General features: G+C 44.6%; 1 protein-coding gene across 15 annotated transcripts in view; it reads left to right on the top strand.

Annotated features, from left to right (window-relative positions):
- Positions 1–27,472, top strand: part of MAPK10 (mitogen-activated protein kinase 10) — a 928,972-nt gene that overhangs the window by 820,094 nt on the left and 81,406 nt on the right. For 8 of the 15 annotated variants that reach the window (XM_069630418.1, XM_069630420.1, XM_069630425.1 and 5 more), the window contains one exon: positions 27,253–27,279. The exons of the other annotated variants lie outside the window; for them this stretch is intronic. In XM_069630418.1, the coding sequence (XP_069486519.1) occupies positions 27,253–27,279 (27 nt within the window). The remainder of the gene's footprint in view (positions 1–27,252; positions 27,280–27,472) is intronic. 15 annotated transcript variants of the gene reach the window in all.

Genomic DNA, 27,472 nt, shown 5'->3' with positions numbered 1-27,472 from the left:
AAGATATAATATTGATACTTAGCCATTCCTTCCTAACCTCCGGCTCAGTGAGTTATCATTGTCAAAGTCTCCAGGGAGCTGCATGGATTCTTTACCTGTGCATTCCTTGGAGAGCGATGTCTACGGCAGATTGCAGTTTACTAAATAAAATGCGACCGTCAGGTTGCCAAACAATAAATACAATTTGCCCTTTTTTGTTGAACATTTGTGGCTAATATAAGACAGTTCCTATCTTATCGTGAAAGGCTACCTTGGCAAGCCACAAAGAACCTCTCTGATCCGGCCATCAATATTTTGTATCTAGGAATCCCTGGTCTAGAACCTTAGTGGGCACATATATTACAGAGATAGGCATTTAATTGCTAGGGATGATACAGCAGGACTGGAAAAGGGATTGCTGTGCATGATGAATCTGGGACTGTACAGGTTTCTAACACAGTATTAGGCAGACCCTGCAGTAAAGGAACGCCAATAAGGGGATGTTGACTATATAATGCCTAGCAGTGAATACAGTCAGGACTGGGCTCCTTGTACTTTTGCATTCATTCCTCTGCATGCTACAGCTTTAGTTATATCTCTTAGTGGAATGGGGGAACAATCAAACAATAACTGGTTGCCACATAAACCCCCTCAAAGGGTTCTCCATAAATGTTGCTCTTTTGCAGCAAATTATTAGAAAAACTTGATGCAACATGAGGCTGATTGATCACAGGAAAGTGTGAAAACCAATCTGCTTCCCTATCATTTGGTTCCATTGCAAGTGACAGCTTAACTAAACCCCAGTTATCCCACTCCAAGATGGATATTATCTGCACTGGCAGGTGCCTGCTTATGATCCCTCCATGGCAATTCATTTATTTCCACAAATTAGATTCTTGTACTATAGCCTAGCAGAACCCTTTCCTTAGGATCCAGGTGTGAACTCTGTGTGCTGGATTAGATCAGAGCAGTTGCATTCTGCGGAGGAAGGATAGCTCAGGGGCAACGCATTTGTCTTGGAAGCAAGACAACCCAGTGCAACACAGGTTTGAATCCCATTCCCGCGCTTAGAAACAACTCGTTGGTATTAAGTGCATTATAAAATAACTATTATATAATTACATATTCGGTACAGTCCTCATCTCAGCAGGGTTAACAAACCCACCACAGTATTAATCAACTACACCTAGATATGTGTTACAATCATCTAACACCCTTTCCAGTTTAGACACTACATCCTAGAAATATTGCAGATGGGTCTCTTGTTTGTCAAACTCGAACCATTTCAATTCTATAGAACTATTGGTGCTTGCAATATTATAATTGTCCTGTATGTCATTAACTAAGAGGGACCTTGAATACCACCAAAGGATGAGAACAATGGTCATGGTCACTTTCAGTTTGCCTAATCACTATAAAACCTACAACTGACTATCAAGTTTCATATTAATAATGATGTTGGGTATGCCTTCCATCGGCAGCCATTAGCAACTATTTCCATTTTCAAGTGCTGCATCTTCCTGCAGGGCCATCAGATCAGATGATCAATGAGGCATATCATTCCATCTCAGAAAGTGTAGTTTGCTAATCAGACCCACTTTCAGAAAGTTCCATGCCAAAAGCATAGGGTTAATCACTTTCCTGATCTGCAGCTCCTGCTCTTCTGTGTCCAAAAGCAGTTTCAGAGTTCGAAAATGCCCTACTTGACAGCTCCTATGACAGAAAAGTCACTGCAGTGCAGAGGGTGCATTTAAATCTTGAATCATTATGATAAACTACCACTTGGTGGCAGAGTAACCTTGCAATATGAGCAAAGCTTTCGTTTTGGTATGGTAGCTGATTGTTTGCAAAATTATGAAAGCATTGGATGATCTGCATTATACCCATGTCAACAATGTGAGACCATGCCAGCTTTGGAAGCGCTTTGTGTGTTCTAGTCAGACGACCTGTCTATACTCAGCCAGCAGGACAATGAGCAGGAAGACTGAGCCTCTATTTTATCATCAATTATCACCCCTCTCCAGCCAAGCGACTGACCTGCAGGATATTACTGGGAGCTGAGTGTGAAAGGGCACACCGTAAGCTAAATGGCCAGCCTCACACCAGCGCATTGCATACCAAAGAACCTTTGAAGCTGCATGCTTAGGAATGGAGAAGGATCAGACAGACAGAGCAGGAACATATGGAGGAAGGGTACCTCCGTCTTGGTTTTCTATGGGTTTCTCTTTCCTTCTCTCCCTTTCTGCACAGCAAATAACTTTGGGTATGATACAAGAAGGCAAGAGCTATGTGTTATCCTATGTGGATTGGACCTCTTTAAACAGCCTTTCTTCTATCCAATCCCATGTGGTGTGGTGCCTTTATAAGGAAGGTGTCCCCCACTTCTTCGATTCACTTTTGCACCTTCAATGACATCAGAAAGAATTCATCTGGACCCTGTTGGAAGCGCTGCCCTCTTCAAATCCCTCTGCCAGAAGTGAAGACAGGTTCTCCAAGGCAGAGGCCAGCCCTGATCACTACCATCCCCAAGGCTAATTGTAAGTTAAGTGTTGTTGGAGCAAGACCAGCCTCTCTGCCAACTGCATTGGTACCCAGACCACTCACTGGAGGTGAAGGACTTCTGCAGGTGCAAGCTGGCCTCCCCCAGGTTGGGTGTGAAGAGAAAATGAACCAATCTTGTCCCTTGATTGAGATTCACGTGACCAGAGGTATCAAAGCAGCTGGGTTCCTGCGTTCTACAGCTTCGGCCATCATGGAACCATGATTCAACCATGTTCAAATGCTTTCAAACTATCAAGACCAACGGTGCTGCCTTTGGCACTTCTTTGGAATTCTTTGAACCAATGCTGCTGCATCATCTAACTGGCTTGGTGCAGCATCACATCAAGCAGTGCACATAACCTGTTTGGCTCAACAACCAACTTGCCACTGTGGACGACTTAAAGCCGCTGCCTCTTTGAACCATCAGTATCCCAGCTTCGTACCGCCAGACCTTGACTTTAACCACTGAAAGAATAATGTCACTCGACCACCCAACCCAGCTATTGCCAACCTCTTGACCCAACTCGACCTTTGAACCTACCGTGTTGAGCCCTCTGAACTGCATGGCTCAAACGCTGACTTCCAACTGCAATGAGCTACCACATCGAACCGACTAGACGCCCACTCGCCCCTTGATCCAGGACAGCTTGCAGCCCGGAAAGCTGGTTTGACTCACAAAGACAGCATCTTGAAGCAGCCTGGTTCGACCATGTTGAACCATCAAGAACTGACAAAGGAACTGTTGAGAAGCCCATCCCCAATGCCCTGCTCTTGGTACCCCATAGACTGATAAACTACCCATTTGAACCTTTTTCATCAAGGCATGTCCTATTTCTGGAACATTGTTGCTAATTTCTTGCCTTTCACCCCTGCAACATTACCCAGCATGCTTGCATCATTTACACTATGCATATTCTGTGTTGTTTCCACAGAGGTGGATTATTGTGTTTTAGTGTAGTTATTGCATATAGTGCATTTAAAATATATATATTTGTATAGAACATTGATTGGGCATTCCTTTAATTTGGACTGTTGTACGTATTGCTGTTTGGGTTGCTACTGCCATCAGATTCACACCCCTCTTAACAGTATAGCTTCTCTCGGCCCTGGTTACCATAAAAGGCGAAGAAGGTATATCTATTGACTCCGCCTGTTTCACCTTTATCATTGGGATCAAAGCACAAAGATCTGGTCCAGCTGGTACGTGGGGAGGCAAGGGGTTGGGGAAATGGTGCAGACTGTCTTTGGGGCTGAGGGAGGGTGGGCACATGGGGGGGGGGTGACAGGGAGAGGCTCCCTGTTGCCACCCCACAATTAAGATGGCACCACCTGGGGAGGGCTCTCGGGTGGCTGGAAAATGCGGGCGGTACACACAGTGTTCATGCCTGCTTTTCCAGACACCTGATTGGCTGTGTGTCCTTCCCTGGGTGCGGATGTAGCCTTTACCTCCACACATTCTTCCCCCACTGCATCTCTTCCTCACTCCCTGTGTTTGCAGCATCTATTTCTACCTTTTCCGCCCTCTTAACTTCCCCCTTGTTCATGGTTTTCCCTCCAGCAGACTCATGCCTGAGTATTCATGGCGGTGGTGCAGTACACCACTCCACGGACAAGCCTAAGTGCTTGGAAACGAATGCAGTGGTTATTTGGCAAGTATAGCATAGCACAACCTACATGAACAAACACGAACAACTTGCACAGATAGACAACTTGTGATCTCACACTTGAATCTCCACATTCCCTGAATAGCACTGTCAGTAGTTGGTCTCTTTGGGGCATTTGCATTCTTTGAAGTTTGGCTGAAATTTGCGCTGGCAGGTATTCATCAACTGGTGTAATGTAAAGCAGTTGACCAGAATAGAATTGGGACCTTATTACTGAACAAAACATTGTGTCAGTGCAGTGCAATTTTTGCGGTAGTAAAAAATTGCTCCATTTCATGAATACATCAAAACAATTCATGTTTCCTTTGGCAGGTCTTTCGGTAATGGAGGTCCATATCTCATCAAAATTAGCATGTGGACCTCACCACCTACACCCCATGCAATTCCCTTGCACTTGCCCTTCCGGCCTCCCCCTTAGCACTTGCCAGCCCCTTTTGCCCTTCCTTCCTCCCTCCTGCTTCACCCCCTGCCCCCCTTCACTTGTACTTCCCTTATCACCCTAGCACTTCGCACTCGCGCAGACTGGCACCCCCCCCTCTCCCGCGCACTTCTTGTTACTGCACTTGCACTCTCCGAATGTCACAAGGCCTAGTAGGACCATTTTTGTTATCTTTCTCCTCTGTCCCTCACCCCTTTTGTCTTGTGGCGCTTTGAAATACTATTTGTTGTACATGCGCCTTACAAATAAGCAATACAATTAAAATAAATAAATGGCCTTTTCTTTGCCTTGTATTCATGGCCATACAGACACTTTTTAAAATACCATGCTCTCTTCTCCTATTGACATAACAAGTGCGTTTAACTAATTGCATTGAATAATAGCAGAAACCACAACATGGGCATACCTACCCAGGTGAGATTATAGTGTAACATTCCGAAAGACTATCTGACCACATATGATGCCAGTATATGTGAACAGGTGGCACATATCATGACCAGCATTAGTTGTAGTTGTTTGTTAAGGAACCTTAACTAGTAAAAATGCAGCCCCGCCTTGCAGTGGAAAGGTGTCTGAACCCTAGGCTCTTGTTGACAGTATGGCATGTGTAGATTTGCTGTAGAATTGAGCGGGTTAGTTTACAACTGAATTCCATACAGAGTATCTAATCAACACCACCGCACCATGAGGGCAATTGAAAATCCACAGGTAGGTACTTTGCGATGCAGTAGAGTGTTCTGAAAGGGCCATGGGAGCAGAAATGCAACATGCATCATGTGTCGATGGACTTTCGGGATTTAATTAGTCTGACCGAGGCACAATGTGACCTCTGGGATCTAATGTGCTCTAGGTCTTGCTGCTGCATTGGGAATGCAGCCGATTACACCGCACAGCTTCATATGAACACGCTAATCCCATAAATCATTGAAATGGCCGACTCCGAGATCCACAATCGCATGAATCAAAATGGCAGACCACTTCAAGATTGAGGAAAGGATTCAATTTGTGTGATATGCAAATGATACAATAAGGCTCTTGGCCGAGTGTTGTTATAAATGTGCAGTGAGTTCACATGGAATATTTTTTGTTAAGGTGGCACTCTGTAAATGTGTGTGGCACATGTGCTTCTGGCATACAAGAAGAACCCAATATCGCAGTTGAACATATTGTTTGACTTTGGAAATAAGAAAACAGAGGGAGATAATGTTGCTGTCCACGTACGAATGAGAATGTGAAGGGTTATTTGTGCATGCACAATCACGCATTGTCTGAGAAGTACCGCTACAGAAGGATTGATCCTGTATGCTTCATAAGGTACATAAAGGTTATATGACCACAGCTGCCAAACTACTTCTAGTCCGCTGCCAGTAATTCCGTCACTTCATGAGATGTGGGAAGCTACCAGTATGAAATTGTTCGAAGACCAAATAGAGCATTTGGTTAATGCTGAGAGAGCAGGAAACAAGATGGCTGGCAGTATATAGAATTTGAGAGGATCACTAATATTGCTGTTTTCCACCCTTTCGGCTATCAGTAACATCAAAAAACAATCATTCTAAGCCCAGACAGTGAAACACATCTCCTTGTGGAAACTTAAAATTACAGTTACAATTTCACGTTGTGCACCACACAACCCTGTGTGCTTCTTTTAACTCACTGAGCAGGCCTCACAGACCAGAAATTCTCAAGCAAGGAGAGAGGTCATAGACAAAACTACATGGCATCCTTTCTACTACTCTCCCAATGTCCCTCCGTCCCTAGCTTCCCAAAGTGTCCTTCTTCCCCACCGTAAATACACACACAAATCTAGAGTTCCGTCTACTGTCCACTCTCCACCCTCCCCTTCCATCAGGAGTCCCCGCCATGTCCTTTCCATTATGCAGCTGCCGGAGCAACCAACAGCTCAGCAGCGGCTCGGCTTCCTCAGTCTTGGAGGAAGCAGAAGCGTGCTGCACGCCGCTCCATCACAGTGACAAAGATGCTGCCATATGTAGATGAGGTGCCCTGCTTCAGTTGGGTCTCCACACACCTGAGGGATGCAAGGGATTTCAGTAGGTGGAGGCTGCACCTAAGCAACAGGCCGCGTCCACCTCCCTCGCATCTGTGGCAACCCAGGAGATGCAGGCCAAGAGATGCCAGACTCAGGTCTGTGGAAAGCACACGAAAAGGGGAGGAAGCAGCCACGCTTCCATCACATCTGGTGCATTTGTATAGACATAGTTGGGAGGGGCCTTCCATCTTTCAGTTGGAGGTAGGGCCGGACCACTGAATGCTGCTGTGTCATCACTGCAGTGTCCAATCATGTTGGCTCTTGACTGATGTGATGTCACACCTGCGAAAAACGTACTTTCCACAAACATACTGGACCTCATTACGAGTATGGAGGCCCAGTATGGCTGCCTCCATACCGGGTTCCAGCTCTGGGTTCTGTGAATGAGGAATTACAGGGTCATTCCAACCTTGGAGGACCCGGTAATTCCTCATTCACAAAACCAATCCCCATTCGAGTCCCTATAGGGCTCAATGGGAATAGGAATGGAGCTAATAACGGGCCCGCTAATAGCTCTTTGGTCCCCTCGCGGACCCGGAAAGGGCTTATGGTTTTACCAGGTGTCTGTTCGGGATCCCGCTAGGGGACCTCGTAATGAGGCATCCCGTAACGAACGGTGCCGGTCCCGTACCAGCACCCTTCATAACGGGAGCGCCAGCCTCGTAATGAGGCCTACTGTGTACAATGACTTCCATTCCAATCTGTGAATGAATGGTTAGTTGGGGTGCAAACACAGCTTGAATCCTTGTTAAGTCATTTCGTCAGTGTTCTGAGTGTGTAGTTGGAGGCAACGAAGTAAAGATTAATCTGGGTGCTCTGGAACCAATTGACAAAAAATATGTGGCCAGCAACAACTTGTGGCTGCCACAATGTTCACCTGCACTTATGCAGAAGTGCACATGGGCAGGACATCACAGTCAATTTCTGGTGTGCAGTTGTCAATTTGTGCATGTAGCACATTGTGCGCAGATCATATTGCGAGTCAGAAAAAAGAGCAAGTCCCTAGCCAGTGAACTTGTTCCTGAGAAAATCACGAGCGAAAGAAACTATTGCATTGCCACGTGCATTGGTAAAAGTGGTGTCATACAGTATGGGAAGTGAAATGCTTTAGGAATTATTACTAAAAAAGGCCGTCATTGTACATTTCCCTCAGTTCCACAGATGGCAAATGCCGGACTGGAACGTCCATCTTGCGGCATGGGATCAAAGGATCAGTGATGTGTGCTGGGTTTGCGAATCGCCAGGCTCTACGCTTGTGCGTGGGCTGTATCTCTGCATTACCACTCGTTGGCCTCTAATGTGGCCACTCCCATTTTGCTTATGCAAATTGCAGTAATTGGCAGTGCATTCCCTTCCCAGCCTGCAAGTTGCATATCTGCTTGCGTCCATTCGATACACATGCAGTCCTGTGCGTACATATGCTGCACAAGCACATCCATGCAAATTGTTCTGTGTCCCTTATGAATCGTCTGTACTTTGCATGTGTGCACATTTGTGTTCTTTCAACTGCAACTTCATTTGCATATGCAAAGTAACTTTGTGAAACAGAACCTGTACACCAACATTGTTAACATAAAAGAAGATGGGTACGTCTTTCTGTACTATGGTATGCTGCAATGCCAAAAATATTTAAGGGCACTAAATGTACTTGGACACCACCCCTGATAGCCATGACATTAATGAATAATAATAATTTAGCACAATGAACCCTCAGGTATCTGAGCGCTGCTTATTATTACCCACAGTGTGTGTTGCTCATTTATCGACCTCAGAAGGATGAAAGGCTGAGTTTGGCCCCGCTGGGATTCGAACCTGCATTAGCAGGCTCTGCATGGATGTCAAAGCAAGGGCTCTACTCACTGTGCCACTTGACCGAATGTTTCTGTGGCAAGGAATGGGTATTGATCTAAGCTGTGCAATGTAGATACCCTAATGCTAAGGGTAGTCGAAGGTTCCTTATTATTTATTTTTTATTTATTGTGCATTTGTAACACACTTATACATCAATAAATTGTGTTTCAAAGCACCCACCAATGTTCTCCCCGCCAATGCAGAGTACGACGGACACGGGCAGCAACATTTTCTGACAGCCACAAGTAACACCCTTTTCTCTCTGCACTGAATTCCATTAAATATCAACACTGCTGACATATTTTCTTATATGTGATTGAATTCTAGAATATGTCCTTTTCCAACAAACGAGAGTGGTATTTGTGGCCCTTAAAACATCCCTCGTGCCTGGAGCTCTTCCGTTTGTTCAGTCATGACTTATTCAAATGTGGTTTGATTAGTACTCACACTGAAGCTAATGTTCTTAAAGATTGTGCTTCCATAGGTGGTCACACTTCACTGCATGTCATATGCTTCTAAACTACAGGAATGCGAAGGATTCTCTGAGGGCCAGATTTACAAAAGCGTTTTACAATGGCATGATCCCATTGAAAAACGCTTTGTTAATCAGGCCTTCTGCGTTTTCGTGAGGGTTTCTGAAATAAATAAAAAAATATCCTATGAACAATGTGATTACAAAAGACTGTCATTGCTTGGAAACATAGTTGGCTACATTTGGCAAAGAAAATAGTATTGTTCCTCATTTTGGAATTGTCTTCCACTACCGGTCTTGTAATCAGAGAGCTCATAAAAGCATCATACAAAGGAATTCACAGAAGAAATCTCTATCGAAGGTCAGGGATATCCATTCACATTTAAGAGAGGTATACCAGACCCTTAAATACCAGTGACTTATCATTCCATCTCTGATATCCCATTGCTAGCAAATCTTCTGAATGAAATTGCCAGCAAGCAGACACGCCACTATCTTGGAAAGCTTGTAGCAGATAAGAGTGCCAACTCACTGAGGGCCTGATTCACAGAGCGTTTTCTTAGGGCGTATGTTAACTCCCGTTCTAGCCTTGGCATGCACTGGCCTTCCAAGACTCCTTGGCGTCCTTGATTCTCTAGATTCAATCCATGCTGCCTTTCTTTGCCCGCCTTCCTACTTTAGAAATGGGTATGCCTGCCTTTACCAATGACATTACATGTTTTCCCCACATCACAGGAAATGTGATAAAGAACTTCCTTATGTTAAATGTAATCACACTAGTTATCAGGAATAAGGAGTGGGTGAATTCCTAATGTCTTCTTGTAAATTGCAACAAGAATTGCATACTCCTTTTACCCAAAAAATACGATCTCACTAAACACAAAGGCTTTCTCTTCTTTCCAAAGTTAAAATCTTGAGGATACTTTCCGTTTCTATTGGAAGTATGGCCTCCCATTTGACTCAAGTGGCAAGAATAAAGCCAAGTAAACTTACAACTGCAATAGAAAAACCTTGAAACATTCCTTCTGAGGGGCAAAGAACAGTCATTACTGTGTTCACTCATTCTGACGAAAATAAATATAACAGAAACCCACCAATTTATTTATTTATTTTAATTTATAAAGCGCGCAAACAGCCCAGAGGCAGCCCAGAGGTATCGAGGCGTTGTTACAGGTAATGAACTTAGTTACATGAGGCATAAATTAGGCATTTACAGGTAATGAACTTACTTACATGAGGCTGAAATCAGGCCTTTTACAGGTAATGAACTTACTTACGTGAGGCATACATCAGGCATTTTGCAGGTAATTAAACTAGTTACATGAGGCATATATCAGGCATTTGAAGTATCATTTGTCGAGACTTTAGATGCATTGTAGAACAATTTCATATCCGCAGTCAAGGTAGACCTAGTGAGAACAATGTGTGCGTATGGTCCAGTATTTAGGTGAATATTAGTGTCTTGATGGCTTTTACGGAAGGCTGTGTGGGAGGTTTCTGCTCTTAGGGGCGGCGGAAGGGCACTCCATTGTACGGCTGCTACGAATGGGAAGCTGGTGTTGCCTGCTCTGGCTTGTTTGATTTTGGGTACGGTGAGCATGTTAGCATACAGTGTTCTGGTTGGTCTGGAGGATGTAGATCTCTGTATTCTTTGGGTCAGATATAGGGGAGCTGTTTGATTGACACATTTGTGGGTCAGGGACAGAGTTTTAAAGAGGATACGTTCTTTAATGGGCAACCAATGGGCCTGTTTCCTGACAGCAGAACTTTTGTCCCTTCTTGGGATGCCAGTGGCTGCGCAGATTGCACTGTTTTGGATCGTTTGGAGCTTTTTCATGTTTTGTACTGACGTGCCTACAAAGAGGGCATTGCAGTAGTCGAGCCTCGACCCTGTTATGGCTCTGGCGATGTTGAGACAGTTATCTTTGGACAAGAAGGGTCTGGCTGCATTGAATAGCTTGGCATTGTAGGCCACGTCAGACGCAATGGCGTTGACTTGCCTGGATATAGAGAGGTTTCAGACTAGGTAGACTCTGAGGGTTTTTACTGTTTCGTAGACTGTGATTTTGATGTTGTCGATCGTGAAATGGAGGTATTTATTGTCAAATTTCGCTAATGTTTCTGTGGAACCAATCAAGAGGAGCTCCGTCTTGTCACTGTTGAGGCACAGCCCGTTCATGGCCATCCAAGCTGGTTTACCTGAGTCTCGAACGTCATCCATTTGTTTTTTTAAGTAGGGCTGTTTCTGTTCCGTGCCTGTTGCGAAACCCAGACTGACGAAGAACAAGGAGGTTGTAGGCCTCGATGAATGGTAGGCAGCTTTGTCCAGAATTCTCAGCAGGAAGGGGGCAGTAGTTATAGGCCTATAGTTTCTGGGGGAAGTGGGGTTGAGTGTGGGTTTCTTAAAAAGGGGGCCCACACATGCTTTTTTGAGGCAAACTGGGACCAGTTCGGTCTTGAAGGAAGAATTAACAAATGCTGTAAGGGAGGGGGTGAGAGTGTTGGCACATTCTTTGATGATGGCAGTCGGGCAGATGTCTCCTTTGCAGCTAGAGGGTTTGATGGAGTTCATGATGGTGATGATATCCTGATCCTGGATTATTTTGAAGGAGAACATGGAGGTTGGGCCGCTGGTTTGGGGCGGTTCAGGAAGTGAGGAGTGTGTCAAGGATTGTTGGGTGATTTGAATTTTGGTGTGCAGGGTGTATCATTTGTTGAGCATGGCTGTTTGAATCCCATCGCACCAGGCCTCATCTTTGTTGATAGCTTGGCGTGGGATGGAGGGTGTCTCCAATTCACTGAAGATAGAGAAGATCCCTTTAGTGTCTGATATGGCCTCGGAAATGATGCTATTAAATGAGGTTGCTTTGGCTTGCATGATAGCTTTCTTGCAGTCTTTAGAAAGGTTTTGGAATTCTAGTTTGGCTCCGTCAGACTGGCTAGATTGCCAGAGGGACAGTGCAGTGCGTGTCTTGGAGCGGAGTTCTAGCAGTTCAGCTGTGAACAACGCGCTGGAGTGTCAAGTGGGTTTGGCTTTGCGAGAAGTGAAAGGGGCAATGGTGTCCACATCTAATTTGGTTTGTGGTGTTGTAGGATTCGGCAAGTACATCTCAGCGATTGGAGAAGGGGGCCTGAAGTCTGGCCCTAGCAGTTGAGTATGGAGCCTGTTAGGAGTGAGCCTCCGCGCGCTTCTGGTGGTGGCTGGCGGCAAGGGTATTGCAGGCTGTTGCACTTTCTTAGGGGTAGCAATGTCGAAGTGGATGACATGGTGGTTGGTCCGCAGGGTGGGGGAATTGGCTTTAATGGTGAGTGGGCAGTTGAGCTTGCTTTTCTTCCCCAAATTGTCAGAATTCAATATGAATAAAATCATGGTAAGGAAGGGTCAACAAAAGGCAGAAAAAGAAAAGAGAAAAGGAAGACAGACGTGGATAAAAGAACAGAAATGGCAGGGGAGAGTAGAAGGGCCACTGTGTTTGCGGCCGGGGGTGTCTCCCTATCACCAAAAAACACATAATTAATTATAAAAACACAGGGTTTTGGAAAATGTCAATTTGGCCAGTTTATCTTAGAGGGTGTTTGTCATTATCATAAGTAGGGAAATTATTTGGGCCAAAGTCGACAATAGCAATATAGTATATTGGGGCTTGCCACTTCATGAGAGCCAGAATTCAGCTGCTACACCCAATGCAAAACGATCACAATACGTCTTCAAATTGTTGCAAGCTTTAATGGCTGCCTTCCCCAGATGAGGTAACATAAAACCCATATGATGTTGAGAAAATCCTTTATATAAACACTAATACATCATCTAAAGCATATCAATACTCATGCCACAAGTTGTGATCTGTGATCCTTAACAGAGTACCTTCTCACCATCCACAGCTTAAGACCCGTCAACACAGGACCCTTCGTGGGCCTGAGCCCTAGAAAAGGGAATGTATAGGGCTCACTATGAGCGCTGAATTAAACATCCTGCCATTTTGGAAAAACATAAGAAACATGTATTACAAATGCTATGTTACGTAGGTTTGATATTGTGCCCATCACCACAGTAGTTGTCTTGCGGAGCCGGTCCTCGACCAGATAGTGGTGTATTGTACTCCTAACCTTGGCCAACCAGACCTTGGTCTTTGGAGGAAAGGAAGAGCGACAAGATGAGATGGGAAAGGTGGGAGCGAAGATAGGAAAACATACTAACATTTTGCAGGATATGCATGGATGGAGGCAAATGGTGTTTTATTGTGGTAGTAAGGGGCATGTGTAGTATTCATCAGTGAATCAAACAGAACTCTGATCAGAATGAACGAGGTAAAATATTTCATGATAACAAGCAGCTTCCAAATATGCAATTTCTGTTACTTGGTGGTACATACGTAGTCAATGCATTGTTGTGTGCTTTGCCCAAAATGTGCTAAGGCTTACACCTGGAGCATCAAGACTTGAACACTATTTAGTGTTTTAGGCATCTCCTGCCAACCCTCAGGAAAATTAATCTGTGACTGGCAAGTCAACTGTCTGAAGGCACAGAGTGAAGGATTTGCTGTGTAAAAAGGCAAATGCAGAGACAGCTGTGGAAAAGAAGGAATCGGGATGAAGAGGTGAAATCATCCTTCCAATGGTCATCCATGCATAGCTCCCCTGTGAGAGAAGGGGGTGAGCTGGCACGAGGAGCATAGTGGAGAGTATCATCTTATATCAGCCTTTTATATTTGAACAGGAGAGATTTGCAAAGTCCTTTGGCACAATGGCAACATCAGTTGCTCCGACGACTACTACCTGTGAGATAATAATCAAAAATACGGCTCATGTCGTCATGGGTGAATTGTAATACATTGAAAGGACACCTCTACACTGTGTAATCAACGTATGGGATGTAGCACGAATGGCATATGGCAATGAACTATATAAAAACATTGAGCGGCCAAAGTACAGAACCACACCCTAATTTTACCCCAATTTTGCAAGGGCGACTGCTAAAGATAATATGATATATTTTTCTATTGATATCGAGCTCGTACACAAGTGTTTCAGAGTTGAAGAAATGAGTTGAATCATTTGGAGTCATAGGGCCTGATTTACAAAGTGTTTTTCACCTCAATTGTGCCATTGTAAAACAGTTTTGTAAATCAGGCCCTTAATGTCTTAACAGGGTGATTTAAAAGTTATGATTTGGAGTCATTGGCCATCATTCTAAGCTTACCGGCAGCTTTGTTTTCGGACCAGCAAACTACAGGTCTGACCCTAATGGGCACAGTGGTCATGGCAGGCAAAGCTGTCATGGAAGCAAAGGCACTGTGAATAACGGTGCCGGCGCTTCCGTGTCCCCATACCCATAGAGTCCCATTCTCATAAGATGGTGAAAGTAACTTTGTTTGTTTTTAAGAACATTGACTAAACGTGTGCTTAACTGTGGATGCAGGAATTGTGAATCTACCAGATTAAGGTCCCTATAATTATCACTACTTTGCTCTTTCCATGCATTGCACATTGCTTGAGGGTACACATGTAATGTATGTCAAATGCATGGTTGAGGCTTGCATGAACTTAATATTTAAGTGTTATTTTATCACTATCATATATTTTTGAGATTGATGTTTTAATCTGATGCCCTGGAGCCCTGCCTAACTCCAGGTATGCCACAAGCCTCCATCAGATGATAATCGGAATTCGGAGCGCGAGTGTGCCATTTTTCGGCAATTCGCGGCGGTTTATTTATTAATATATCCGCGCCGCTCCTGATTGCCCAGTGGCCCACTTCCACATAGGATTTGCCCCATTCTGCACTTGGAGTGCATCCAGCCACCATTGGGAGACACGAGGTCTGCCCCACTCAAAGATGGCCGACCGTCACTGCCACAACACTCCACTCAGCCCCACAGCCCTACAAGCATCGTGATTGGCTCCTCTCCCCTACTTGGGAGCCAACCACAAGCCGGCAGGCTTGGAGCCGGCCCACCACGAAGGCACCCACAAAGGCACTGTGCCTGTCTCCAGCCTGTCTACACCGTCGAGCCTAGAGCCAGGACCCCTTGCCGTCCAACTACAGGGTAAGCATACTGCCCCCCTCCTCCACAATCCACCCCTGACCCTTGAGCTAGAGTCCTGAACTGTTCCCAGCCATCACGGACATGCACCTCCCAACTTTGCTACGTCCAAGGTCCCACCTGCACCGTTGTGCCCTCGAACTGCAACAAAAAAAAAAAAAAACTATTCCAATGCATAATCTGTAGCCAACTAACCATGCACTGGCCATGCATTGCAGTATGCTGTCACTTGATAATAGCATCTGCACCACGGTCGCCCAGAGACCATTGTATTACTGTGTAGTGCCCTACAGACCACTGTGATATTGTGTAGTGCCTTATGGTCGCCCAGAGACCATTGTATTACTGTGTAGTGCCCTACAGACCACTGTGATATTGTGTAGTGCCTTATGGTCGCCCAGAGACCATTGTATTACTGTGTAGTGCCCTATAGACCACTGTGATATTGTGTAGTGCCTTATGGTCGCCCAGAGACCATTGTATTACTGTGTAGTGCCCTACAGACCACTGTGATATTGTGTAGTGCCTTATGGTCGCCCAGAGACCATTGTATTACTGTGTAGTGCCCTACAGACCACTGTGATATTGTGTAGTGCCTTATGGTCGCCCAGAGACCATTGTATTACTGTGTAGTGCCCTATAGACCACTGTGATATTGTGTAGTGCCTTATGGTCGCCCAGAGACCATTGTATTACTGTGTAGTGCCCTACAGACCACTGTGATATTGTGTAGTGCCTTATGGTCGCCCAGAGACCATTGTATTACTGTGTAGTGCCCTATAGACCACTGTGATATTGTGCATGTGTAGTGCCTCATGGTCGCCCAGAGACCACTGTGATATTGTGTTGCGTCTTAGGGTCGCTTGAGACTTTACTCGCTAACTTATCTCAACATGTACAGCTGCCACACACTGTACCTCTTCACAGGTATAGTCTACACCTTACTGACTAGTACTACTGACTACCCCGTGCCCTCAGGGCAACCCAACAGCCACTCCATGGATCTCAGACACACCACCACACACGCCACTCCTCCCGAGATCTTACTCAGACAGTACAGACTTAGAACACGCACACCCCCTCTAGCTCTCCTCTCCACACCTATGCAGGTTACACCTAGAAACTCACGCCTAGGCTCTCGCACTCACGCCAAGACCTGCTGCCCACCATACACCACAACCCGCAAGCACCGTATCAGGTCCCCTAAGCTCGCTCCAACCCCACACAACCAATGTGAAGTCAGACATCACTCGAATAACAAGCCTACTCACACTACCAAAAACCGTACCCCCAGTACCAACCTCAAGCCACCACTACCAAATAAGCTCCAACACCTTAAATGTGCTCTATTAAATGTACGCTCACTCAATGCCCACGCCTTAGAAGTCAATGACATCATCACCAACCAAGACCTAGACATATTAGCCATAACAGAAACATGGCTGCACCCTGCCTCTGGCCCGACTATCAGTTTAGCTGTACCATCAGGTTACACGATCCTAAGACAAGACAGATCAGCTAAAATGGGAGGTGGAGTCGCACTAATCTTTAAAGACACCCTAGCCTTAAGACAGACTCCTACCACAGGGGAAGACCTCATTGACATCCTCTCAGCCAAACTCACCCTCTCCCCCAAAGACACAGTAAACATTCATGTCATATACAGACCCCCAGGACCCACCAATAACTTTAAAGGCATAGTCAACCATCTTCTTGGAAAAAACATTAAACAAACTTCCAAAACATTGTTTTTAGGAGACCTTAACCTTGGATATAATGATAAACTAGACAAAGAAGCCATCACCCTCACCAGAAACCTCACAGATCTAGGATTCACACAGATAGTCACTGCCCCGACCCACAACAAAGGCCGTATCCTAGACTGGGTAGCTGATCACAACTGTGGCTCCACCCTCAGCTCTAACACAGCCCTTCCATGGACTGATCACAACTGCCTTCAATTCTGCATTCCCATAACCTCCTACTCCACTCCTCTTATACCAGCACCGGCCATGCTAGCCAGAAGTGCAAAAAAACTTACAGCAGAAAATATACGTCCCCTTCTCAACATCCCTTGCCTAGCGCCACCGTTCTCCTCTGACCCCAGCATACTAGCAGAGATCCTCAAAGACACACTCACCCATGCCATCAACACCGCAGCCCCTCTTGAAAACAAAAAAGAAAAAAAATCATTTCACTCCAACTCATGGTTCACGGAGGACTTATCAAATCTACGCCAATGCAAGCGCCAAGCCCTCAAAACATGGCAGGCCAATCCATGTGACGCCACCAAAGTAGACTTTCTCAGTATCGCTAAAAAATACAAACATGCCATATTCCAGGCGAAATCAGAAACCTACAATAAACGTATTTTGGAAGCCAACTCCCACTCAAAAGAGCTTTTCACCATCTTTAAAGAGCTCACCATCCCCCCAATTTGCACAGATGAGATTGTTAAGGATGAGACCTGGTGTAACAGCATTCAAACAGCAATGTTAAATAAAATGGACCTTCTTCAAAATAAAATAGCAGAACACTCTAAGGCACTGCACGCCCAACAAACCCTCTCCGTCAATAACACCAAAGACGAGCACACCTCCAAATTCGATTTCTCCCCAATCACCGAGTCAGACACTCTCCACATCCTCAAACAGCTCAAACCATCTCGATGCAAAGGAGATATATGCCCCCCTAATATCATCAAAGAATGTGCCACTCCCCTCGCACCAATCATCACAGCATTCATTAACGCCTCATTCAAGACTGGCAAAGTCCCTGACAGCCTTAAAGAGGCATGGGTGCGCCCACTCTTAAAGAAACCAACCCTGGACCCTGCTCAACCTAACAATTATCGGCCTATTACTACCGTTCCATTTCTCTTAAAAATCCTAGATAAAGCTGCACATATGCAGATACAGGCCTACCTAGAAAACAACTCTGTCCTAGGCAAAAGGCAGTCTGGATTCCGCAAAGGTCATGGCACTGAAACCGCCCTACTAGATCTTAAAAATCAAATTACCCTCATCCTAGACAAAGGCAAGCCGGCCCTTCTGCTCCTCCTAGACCTCTCAGCGGCATTTGATCTAGTCGACCACGCCATCCTCTCCAACCATCTCACACAGGCCGCACATTTCTCTAAACAAGCCACAAACTGGATCACCTCCTTCCTCGAAGGTAGAGTGATGAAAGTGTATTCCAATACAGCCAACGCAGAGCCTACCACCATCAGGTATGGAGTCCCTCAGGGCTCATGTACGGCTCCTACCCTCTATAATCTTTTCACCAAACCTCTCTTTGATAAACTGGACGCACTTGGGATCACATACACCAACTACGCTGACGATACCCAAGTACTCCTCCCGCTCACAGGACTCTACCACCAGGACGCAGCCACTCTCCAGAATATATACGCAACCATCCAAGCATGGATGGCCACAAACGGTCTATGTCTTAACGGAGACAAGACCGAAATCCTCATCCTCGGCCAAAAACCCACTCTCACAAACCTCGACCCCCTCTTCACCAACTTCTGCATTGACAATTGTGTCATCCCAGTTCTACCTTCGGTTAAAACACTAGGAGTCCACATTGACGCATCACTCTCCATGGAAAAGCAAGTCAACTCCATTGTCTCTGCTTCCGCCCTGAGTACCAAGCTCATCAATGCAATCAAACCATTCCTAACTAAAGATAACTGCCTATCCATTGCCAGAGCCACCATTGGAGCCAAACTAGATTACTGTAATGCGCTACTGGCGGGCACCTCCAACTCCAATCTCAATAAACTTCAAATAACACAAAATAATGCACTAAGAGCAGCCCTCAATATACCTAAAAGAGACCACATCGCGAAAGCCAGAAGGGAAGCACATGGGCTACCTGTTAAAGAGCGCATTACATTCAAAATACTTACCACCGCACACAAATGTATTAACCTGACTGCACCTTCATACCTGTCCGACACGCTAGTTAGATCTCACACCAATAGGCCAATGAGACAATGCCACACTAACCAACTTAGGGTCCCACGCATCAAGCGAGCTAAAGCAGGTGGAATAAGCTTCCCCTACATCGCACCTAAACTATGGAACGCATTACCTAGCACGCTCAGAGCAGAAACCTCTCTCACCACCTTCCGAAAAAAACTGAAAACCACCTTGTTCAACTAATTCCCCCAACATGTGTATGCTCACCCTCTCCTCTCTTCTCCTCCTCACCTATAGCTATACACCTATAGCTACTACTTTTCTCTTGCAACTAAGTTATGACCTCTATGTATGTATCACAAGTCATGTTCATATCTGTAAACTTTTCTATTGCAACTAAGTTATGACTTCTCGGTATGTATAACAAGTCATGTTCATATCTGTAACCAGCGCCACGATGCCCTATGGGCTGCCTGTGCGCTTAACAAATGCGAATAAATAAATAAATAAATAAATAATAATAAAATTACACAGCCGCTTTCTTTGCATAAGCAGGAGTTAGTTTACAGGTGTTCCATGTCTCAATTTGGTAATCTGGATTCTGCACCGGGCATGGACCCCTAATCCCCCAACCCCTGAACGTACGCAGAAGTTCTGGTCAGGTCAACCCAACGAAATACCCAACATCCTTGTCACCCCTTATACATGTTGGAATTATCTGTCATTATTTTCCCATTCTATTGTAAACATTGTCTCTATGCACGACCCCCTTCTGATCTCCTGTGTATTACCCCTGTTGTCTCACATTCTTGCATTGCCTGACATGCACGCTATCTCCCACTCCCTTCTTCTCAAAACAATACACCACCATTCCCCAAATAAGGACTTCACCCTTTATTGCTGCATGTACCCGTGTTTACCCTACAGATATTTAGCACAACACACGTACCTCTTGGTCCCCTCCTTACACTTATTACTTCCCTCTCCCCTTTAGTCCAATACTACCTCTACCCACTTCCAGCCCTTGCCCTGCAAAACCTTCCGCACCTCGAGGTGCTCAACCCATTATACCCATCCAATACTCTGTCCGTGATCTTGCTCTTCAGTACCTGTCAGACGCTACCTCAGTTTGCTCACCATCTTGTTCCCTCCAACCTCCTCTGCACTCAACCTCACTATCTGATGCCCTGTCTGTGCCTCCTCTCATTTCCGCTCACTTTCTCCCCACTTTCCCCGCTCCACTGGAACCCAGCTGCCCATAACAATCAAAGTCAGCCATTCTGCGGATGCCTTGAAAGCTCAACTTAAACCACACTTACTTGCTAAAAAGGGAGTTCCTCCTATCCTCGGCCCATACTCCCTACGTCACTCCACCACTGCCTCCAGTGACACTTAATAATGTAATTTGATGTTTATATATTACTCGTCTTTAGTTTGAAGCACTTGTCCCCTTAGATTAATGTTACCTTTATAAGTCACCTGTTTTTGTCTATACATTTTGTTTCTGTTTGTAGTGTTTTTTCTCCAGTATAGTTCCCAGTTGTTTACCTCCTCATAAACTGGATCACTACTTGTTATAATATTTGTGCTATTGTGCAGGCACCATCTGTAGGAAAGCCTCTACCATCACTAAATGTGTTATTGTAAGTCATTTCTGTTAGAAATTGACATTCCATACAAAAACTGTTATTACAAATATACATAAACTTTGCTGGGGCCTAACGTGGGCTATGGGTGTGAAATGCTCCACTCAGTGAAGGAGTGTCCTCCTAAGTTCTAGCATCTCATCATGGAGTTTGTAGTCAGATGTGAACCATTTTAAAATGTGCAGATCAGAAAGTGTTGCAACAACAATACATCAAATATTATTTTGCCCGCACACATATTATTTTATTTCACACATATGCCGTATGACTTATAGCATCAAGTGACACGACAACTTTCATAGATGGCCGTTAATTTAGGGTTAACTAAAAGTAATAAAAAAAATACATCCAAACTTCATGGAAGCTAATAAATTTCAAAGGTTTCCCCCCTTCTCACCTGTCTATGTTGCCTGATGTCCTCTTTAGGTGGTGTCTTCTTTCGTATGGTTCGGGACTTAAATAAGCCCGCTCGGCCGTCCTCGGCTTCCAGATTACGTTCAGCTTCGATGTCCAGGATCACAGGAAACTCTGGGAATATTCAAGAAGGAGTAGGGGGGCAAGCGGAAGCGACGCAGGGATTCCGGGAAGTTAGGAAAGAGGGAAGAAGTCGGGAGAAGGGATTCCATGGGCCAAGGGATAGCAAGTAGCACTAGAGAAGGTTCAGAGCACACGTCCGATCACAGCTAGTAGCAGCGTTGAGACGCGCGGGCCGCGGGGGTGTGACTTCTTTATAGAGGACGCTGCGTAGAACGTGAAGACTGGCGAGCAGCGTTCTGATCTTGCCGCCATGTTGGTAGTATTATGGAGTGTAAGGCCCAACGTGTCAGGGACCAGGAGGCCCAGAAGGGGCGAGTTTGATGGTTCATGACAATAAAGGCGCCTGATGCCTGTAAATGTTTGGTTCCTTGAAAGCCCCAGAAAAAAATGTGTTATCTGCCTATCTGCCAGATAATAGAACTGGCAAGGAAAGATTTAGAGCATCAAACAGGATATAGAGGGCCTCAATAGTATCTTCTTCTGGCTTTCTATACAGAAATATCAATTAAATACAAGGTGTGCTGCTATAAAGCAGCATTAGAAGCAAGCTTTCTCTTCTGGCTTGCTTTGATCCTGGAAATAATTGTTTATTAGCTTCTAACTGTAAAAGGTATATGCCAATCATCTTGAAGCACACATATGTTTTGTCAATCATTGTATTCTGGAGAGATAGGGACATATTTAGGAAATTCCACAATTTTTTTAACGGTGGTGTTCTTATTCAAAATGCAATGGAAATAATGTGTTCTGGTTTGGAGCAATACATTTTCTGTAAAACTAACAAAATGTTTTAAAGTTTCTCAGATATGATATGATACGATATTTTATTTATAGCACACCCATACACAAGTGTTTCAAGGCACGACGTTGCAAGGGAGGGGCACAAGGGAGGACAGAACAACCATATTTCTAGGCCCAGTGACATTGAGAGCGTGCAAGTGCAGGGGAGAGGGAAGGGGGAAAGTGCAAGGGGCAGGGGAGGAGTGGAAAGTGCTGAACACATGATCAAAAATAACCGGTAGAGCGGTCAGCAGGTGGCAAGTGCAAGGATTAAGCGCAGACAACAGGTGTCGAATAAGTGCAGGTAAGGGGACTGTAGGGTTGCAGGTACAGACCCAAGTGCAAGGGTTGCCATGAAGCAATGCGGGTATGCAGCTGGGTGGGCAGGGATCTAGGCCAAAATTCAGAGGGCAGCGAGGAGCCCAGTGCAGTAACAGAGATCAGCAAGGGAGAGGAAGAGAGAAGGCGGAAGCAAAGAGGGAGGTTTTGAGGTGCTTCCGGAACCAAAGATGGTTCTTCTCTGGTTTCAGAGAGACAGGGAGGCTGTTCCAGAGGGAGGAGCCAGCCAAAGAAAGAGATCAGAAGCAACTGACCCTGAGGGAGTTGGAGGAGTGATGAGCTCGGGTAGGAAGGTATTTCGGAAGGGAGAGTTGAAGGTATTGTGGACCCAGGTCCCAGAATGCCTTGTGGACAATGCATAGGGTCTTGAACTTAATCCTTGCAGCCACTGGGAGCCAATGAAGAGATTTCAGGGCTGCAGACATACAATCCCTGGGCTTGAGGCCAAGGACAAGTCTTGCAGTCCTGTTCTGGGTGAGTTCCAGAGGGCGGAGAGTAGTAACATGCAAATTTAGAAAGAGGCTTTTGCAGTAGTCCAGCCTAGAGCGAACCAGAGCTCTAGAGACAGTGAGATGCTGGGGGAAGGAGAGGAAAGGAAGAATACCTCTGAGAGGGTGCAGTTGGTAGTTTGACCTCTTAGAGACATCGGAGATGTGCGAAGAAAAGGAAAGCGTATATTCGAAGATGACCGCGAGGTACTTAGCCTTACAGGTGGGAGCAGAAAGAGGGCCAAGGAAGGCCAGCCATAAAGTGACAGGAAAGGAAGGTGCAGGAGTGCCAATGAGGGGGATCTCTGTCTTACTGGCATTAAGGCAGAGGTCGTTGGTGGCACACCTCTCGTGGATAGCAGACAGTCAGAGTTGAGAGAGGGAGAAGAGGTGGCAGAGGGCAGCCTGAAATCAAGCTGAGTGTCATACGCATAGCACTGAAAGTTGGAGCAGAGAGCAGCAATGCTGTGTCTGAGGGGTGCCAAGTATTGGTTGAAAAGACTGGGAGAGAGTTTAGACCCCTGGGCAATCCACAAGTAGACAGTGAGATAGAGCAAAGAAAGGACCCACGTTGGTCCTGGGAGGGTCGGTTGGAGAGGAAAGAGGTTCGACAGGCCAGGGCCTGATCAGTGATACCTAAGTTATCACGGAGGCTGTTGAGCAGGATGGCATGGTTGACCATGTCAAAGGCAGAAGAGAGATCGAGTAAGATGAGGACAGAGGGGAGATTAGAATCAAGGTTGGAGAGCAGCGGTTCTTTACGGATGTTCAGGAGAGCAGTTTCCGTCCATCTGGCTGCTCTGACGACAGACTGATGGTCATGGAGACAACCAACAGAGTCAGTGTGGAGGTTAAGCTGGGAGATGGCCAGCTTTTCTAGGAGTTTGCCCAGGAACGGAGTGATAGAGATCGTGCGATAGTTACCCAGGCAGGAGGGGTCCACTGTGGGTTTCTTGAGAAGAGGGTGCGCAATAGAGTGCTTCAGGGGGTAGGGGAAGGTGCCAGTGGTGAAGGAGTGGTTGCAGAAGTCAGCCAAGGCAGGAGTGAGGGTGTCAATGTGTGTAGGTATGTCAGATATGATTGTAAAGCCAATATTAAATGAATGCAAAGTTTCTGAACTTTTGTTTTGGGCCAAAAACATTTTGCTATAACACTTTAATTTTGGCTTGAAACACAGCATCTTTGCTTATCACTTTAGAAGACATTGGGCCTCATTACGACCCTGGCGGACAGCCGTGCCTGTAACACAGGCACAGCAGCCGCCAGAATCGTTTTTTTTCCAGCGCCCTGGAATGGGCACTTACCGGGGTATTACAACCCTGGCGGACCCGGTAATTGCCCATTCAAGGGCACCAGAAAAAATTCTTCCCCATTCCCAATTCCCATTGATGCCCAAAAGGCTCAATGGGAATGGGAAGCCGCAGGCACTGGCACCATTCGTGAATGGTGCCGGTGCATGCGGCATGCTGTGCTTGCGGGTGCTGCTCTGCCTGCCAGCTCCGACCTGGTGGGCAGAAAGGCACCTGCAAGCACAACTCGTAGTTTGCTGGTCCAGGAACTATGATACCAGCAAGCTTACCAGTACCATAGTTCCCAGACCAGCAAACTTGTTATGAGGCCCATTGTCTAATGGTTCCGAAATGAAGCAATGAAATGACAGCAATCCACAAAGACTGAAATGTATTTTACAAAATAATTGTCCATATTTTCCTTTCAAAATTACCAAAAACAAAGCTAAACCAAAATAAAATCTGAAATTGCAATAGCACTATTTCACTTTTTCAATTACTAGGCCCAATGGACGCTGTAAAATATGGTGTTTAAGCTAAACAAGACTTTTTGAAAAATAACTGGGAGCACTGTTTTTGAGAATGAAGCCTTACATACTGCTAAATTTTTAAAGTTATTTAAATTTGTTGTATATATGTTTAATATAAAAATCTTTAGACGATAAATTTTTTTCAGAACTAATTGAGACTTTGACAAGTGGAAAAAGTCGTCATTTACACCACCACCATCTTATATCAGAAGTACTTATTCACGACTCACAAAAGTATGTCTGGAGGCATGCACTGCGTAAAGTTAAAAACTGTTCTTTTTCTTGTGTCTGACATGGCATAAGTGTAGGTATGTCAGTATTAGTTTATGCCATATGAGAACAGTGAGAGGGGTGTAAGTTACATGTTTTGTGCTTCATTTTCAACATATGTTTATTTTCTGACAAAAGTAATTTACACCTTTTTTTTTGGTAATACCATTATCAGGCGAATTAAATGACCAGTTGTAACATTTTCTTGTGAGTTGTTGTAACTTTCAGCTGAAAATAGAATCAAAATTAAATGAAATGTACTTTCCTTACACCTCCCATTCAATGCTTTTTATTTTACACATTGTATGTGGCGTTGCAAATAATATCATGCAGGCCATCACTGACAACATTACATATAACATTCCACATAACATCATACATGACATGGGATCATTGATGACACCACTTGTGCAAAATTGTTAAACCATACATATATTGCATTAAAACATACAATTACATTTGTGAACAACAGTGACTAGTTTACCCTTTGGAAGATTTGTCAAAAAATCACGTAATGAAGATGTGACTATTCATTGTGCGTCAGCCATCACCTAGAATAATGGCCTGGCAGTCTGACTTAGCACACACAAAGTTAGTATTGTTGGTTAATTGCAGTCATTCGTTCTATGTTATAGAAAAGGAAACATCTCACTCACTAAGTTAAATCCTTTAGAGTGCCCAGCATCCCATTCTCCCAAGTGTAAGTGTGAACAATCTGTGGTATCATTCCATTTAACTACTTATTTTAATTATTTCTCCTCCATTCAGGCAGAATTGAAAACATCAGCTGTAAAAAACTTCTGCTGCTGAAAAAACATTTAAAACATCAATTCAGACAAGAACATTACAACTTTGCAGTAAAACTCACTTCAGCTGAGTATTGTGACAATTAGCGTAAAAAAAATTACGAATGGCATTTTTTTCTAGTACTTAGCGTCATACAACAGTATTTTATTTAATGCTTAAAAATCATATTTGAATCAGAAACATATACTTGTATGCAATAATTATACAACTCCATTTTTAAGCAAATGGCATGTTTATTTCTTATAGTACATAGACGTCACACTAGCCCTTCCATCTTATATACCATCTCATGCTAACACTCAACATAGTCACATTGATCATTAAGTAGGTAAAACTGTGGCCAATCTGTTTTTGTTGCAAATATAAAAATATACATTATTTTATGCATGCTTCAAAATTGAAAATATATGGCAGACAAAATACAAATAAATCTGAAATCTAGGTGCTAGCCCCAGTGTTTCAGACTCTCCGTTGCTTGGTACAAAGACTGTAGTTTTGTTTGAGAGCTTTCTGAGATGGATGGCCCCCTCTGCATCTCTCTCTCCTACCTCTGCAATGGGTAAAGTGCAGTGCAGGCCTGGCGATTTTCGGACCATTCCCTGAATTGCAGTGCCAGAAATGGAAATGCTCCTGTAACTTGCAGGGATGGGGAGTCTGTCCAATAGCTTTTGACTTTTCAGAGAGATTATCATTCTTACAGAATACACAGACTAATTGCTAATTGACTAACTATCTATGAGAGTAAATTGGATCAGATAACTATTAATCTGATTGGTTGAGACATCAATCTTTGGGTTCTTAAGTGGTTCATGATCTGCAGAAGTGAATAGGAAGACGTATAACATGCCACATGAAGGGGGATTCAAGCAGTTGTACTGCTGTATCTTTTTGCAGCTTAAGCCCTTTACTCCATGCACCATGCATGCTTGGAGCTCTGCATTCTTTTGCTGGGAGCAGTGCCTTCATAGGCGGGTGACTTTGTGATCCCCTCCCCCCTTTTGTTTTGACCTCGAACAAGGTAACTGTGAAAGGTTGTATGCAGAAAGATTACTCAGCACTGTGAGGAGAAACCATGGCTCAAAAGATAGACAGTACCTCTCTGATTTGTAGGGGGGTGGTATAACCACCGATCAAGGGTGGATAAAAGGAACACAAAGTTGCAGCAGAACTGGCATCTCATTAATGACAATCAAACACATTACAAGGATGGTATGGGAAAGGAGGGCGCCCCGTAGAATACTGACAAAGAAATAGGCACAATGAACAAAAATAGGTTCAACTTGAAGAGTTTCTAAAAATAAACCAGAAAGTTCCTTCATTCAAAGTTCTCACAAATCAAATTATTTCTCAACTAAAAACCAATAAAACCAACATTTTCATTTGCGAAACAGAGGTGGGTATCTAAAAAACAAAATGATTGCTAGTAATGGAGACCAGCCCCTATTGGAACTATTGGAATAAAACAGTACGAAAATTCAGGAACAGGTCCTACGAATTGAACAAAGTGATATTACGCCATAATCTAATGACATTGTTTTGTACGCCCAACTGTTTGCAATTAGTAATCCATTTGACTCGCTCTTATCTTCTTCCCCACTAGGATCATCCTGCCAGGAGTAATGTCAAGGTAAAAAGGGCTTTGTTGATGACTGTTGTAAATGTTAATCTGTAGCCGCTAGTGACAGATGTGCCACAATGAGACGTAAGAGTTGAGAGCGGGCCAATCAAACACTCAGTTCAGACACCAGAGGGCAGTTACTGTGCAGAGATGGTCCTCCTCGGAACTCAAAATTCTCATAGTCAATCATGAAGAATGAGTC

The sequence above is a fragment of the Ambystoma mexicanum genome, chromosome 6q, assembly GCF_040938575.1.
Source record: "Ambystoma mexicanum isolate Mex_15411 chromosome 6q, UKY_AmexF1_1, whole genome shotgun sequence".
Lineage (NCBI taxonomy): Eukaryota > Metazoa > Chordata > Amphibia > Caudata > Ambystomatidae > Ambystoma > Ambystoma mexicanum.
Note: the sequence above shows the minus strand (reverse complement) of the source record. Positions and strands in the feature narration are given on the sequence as shown.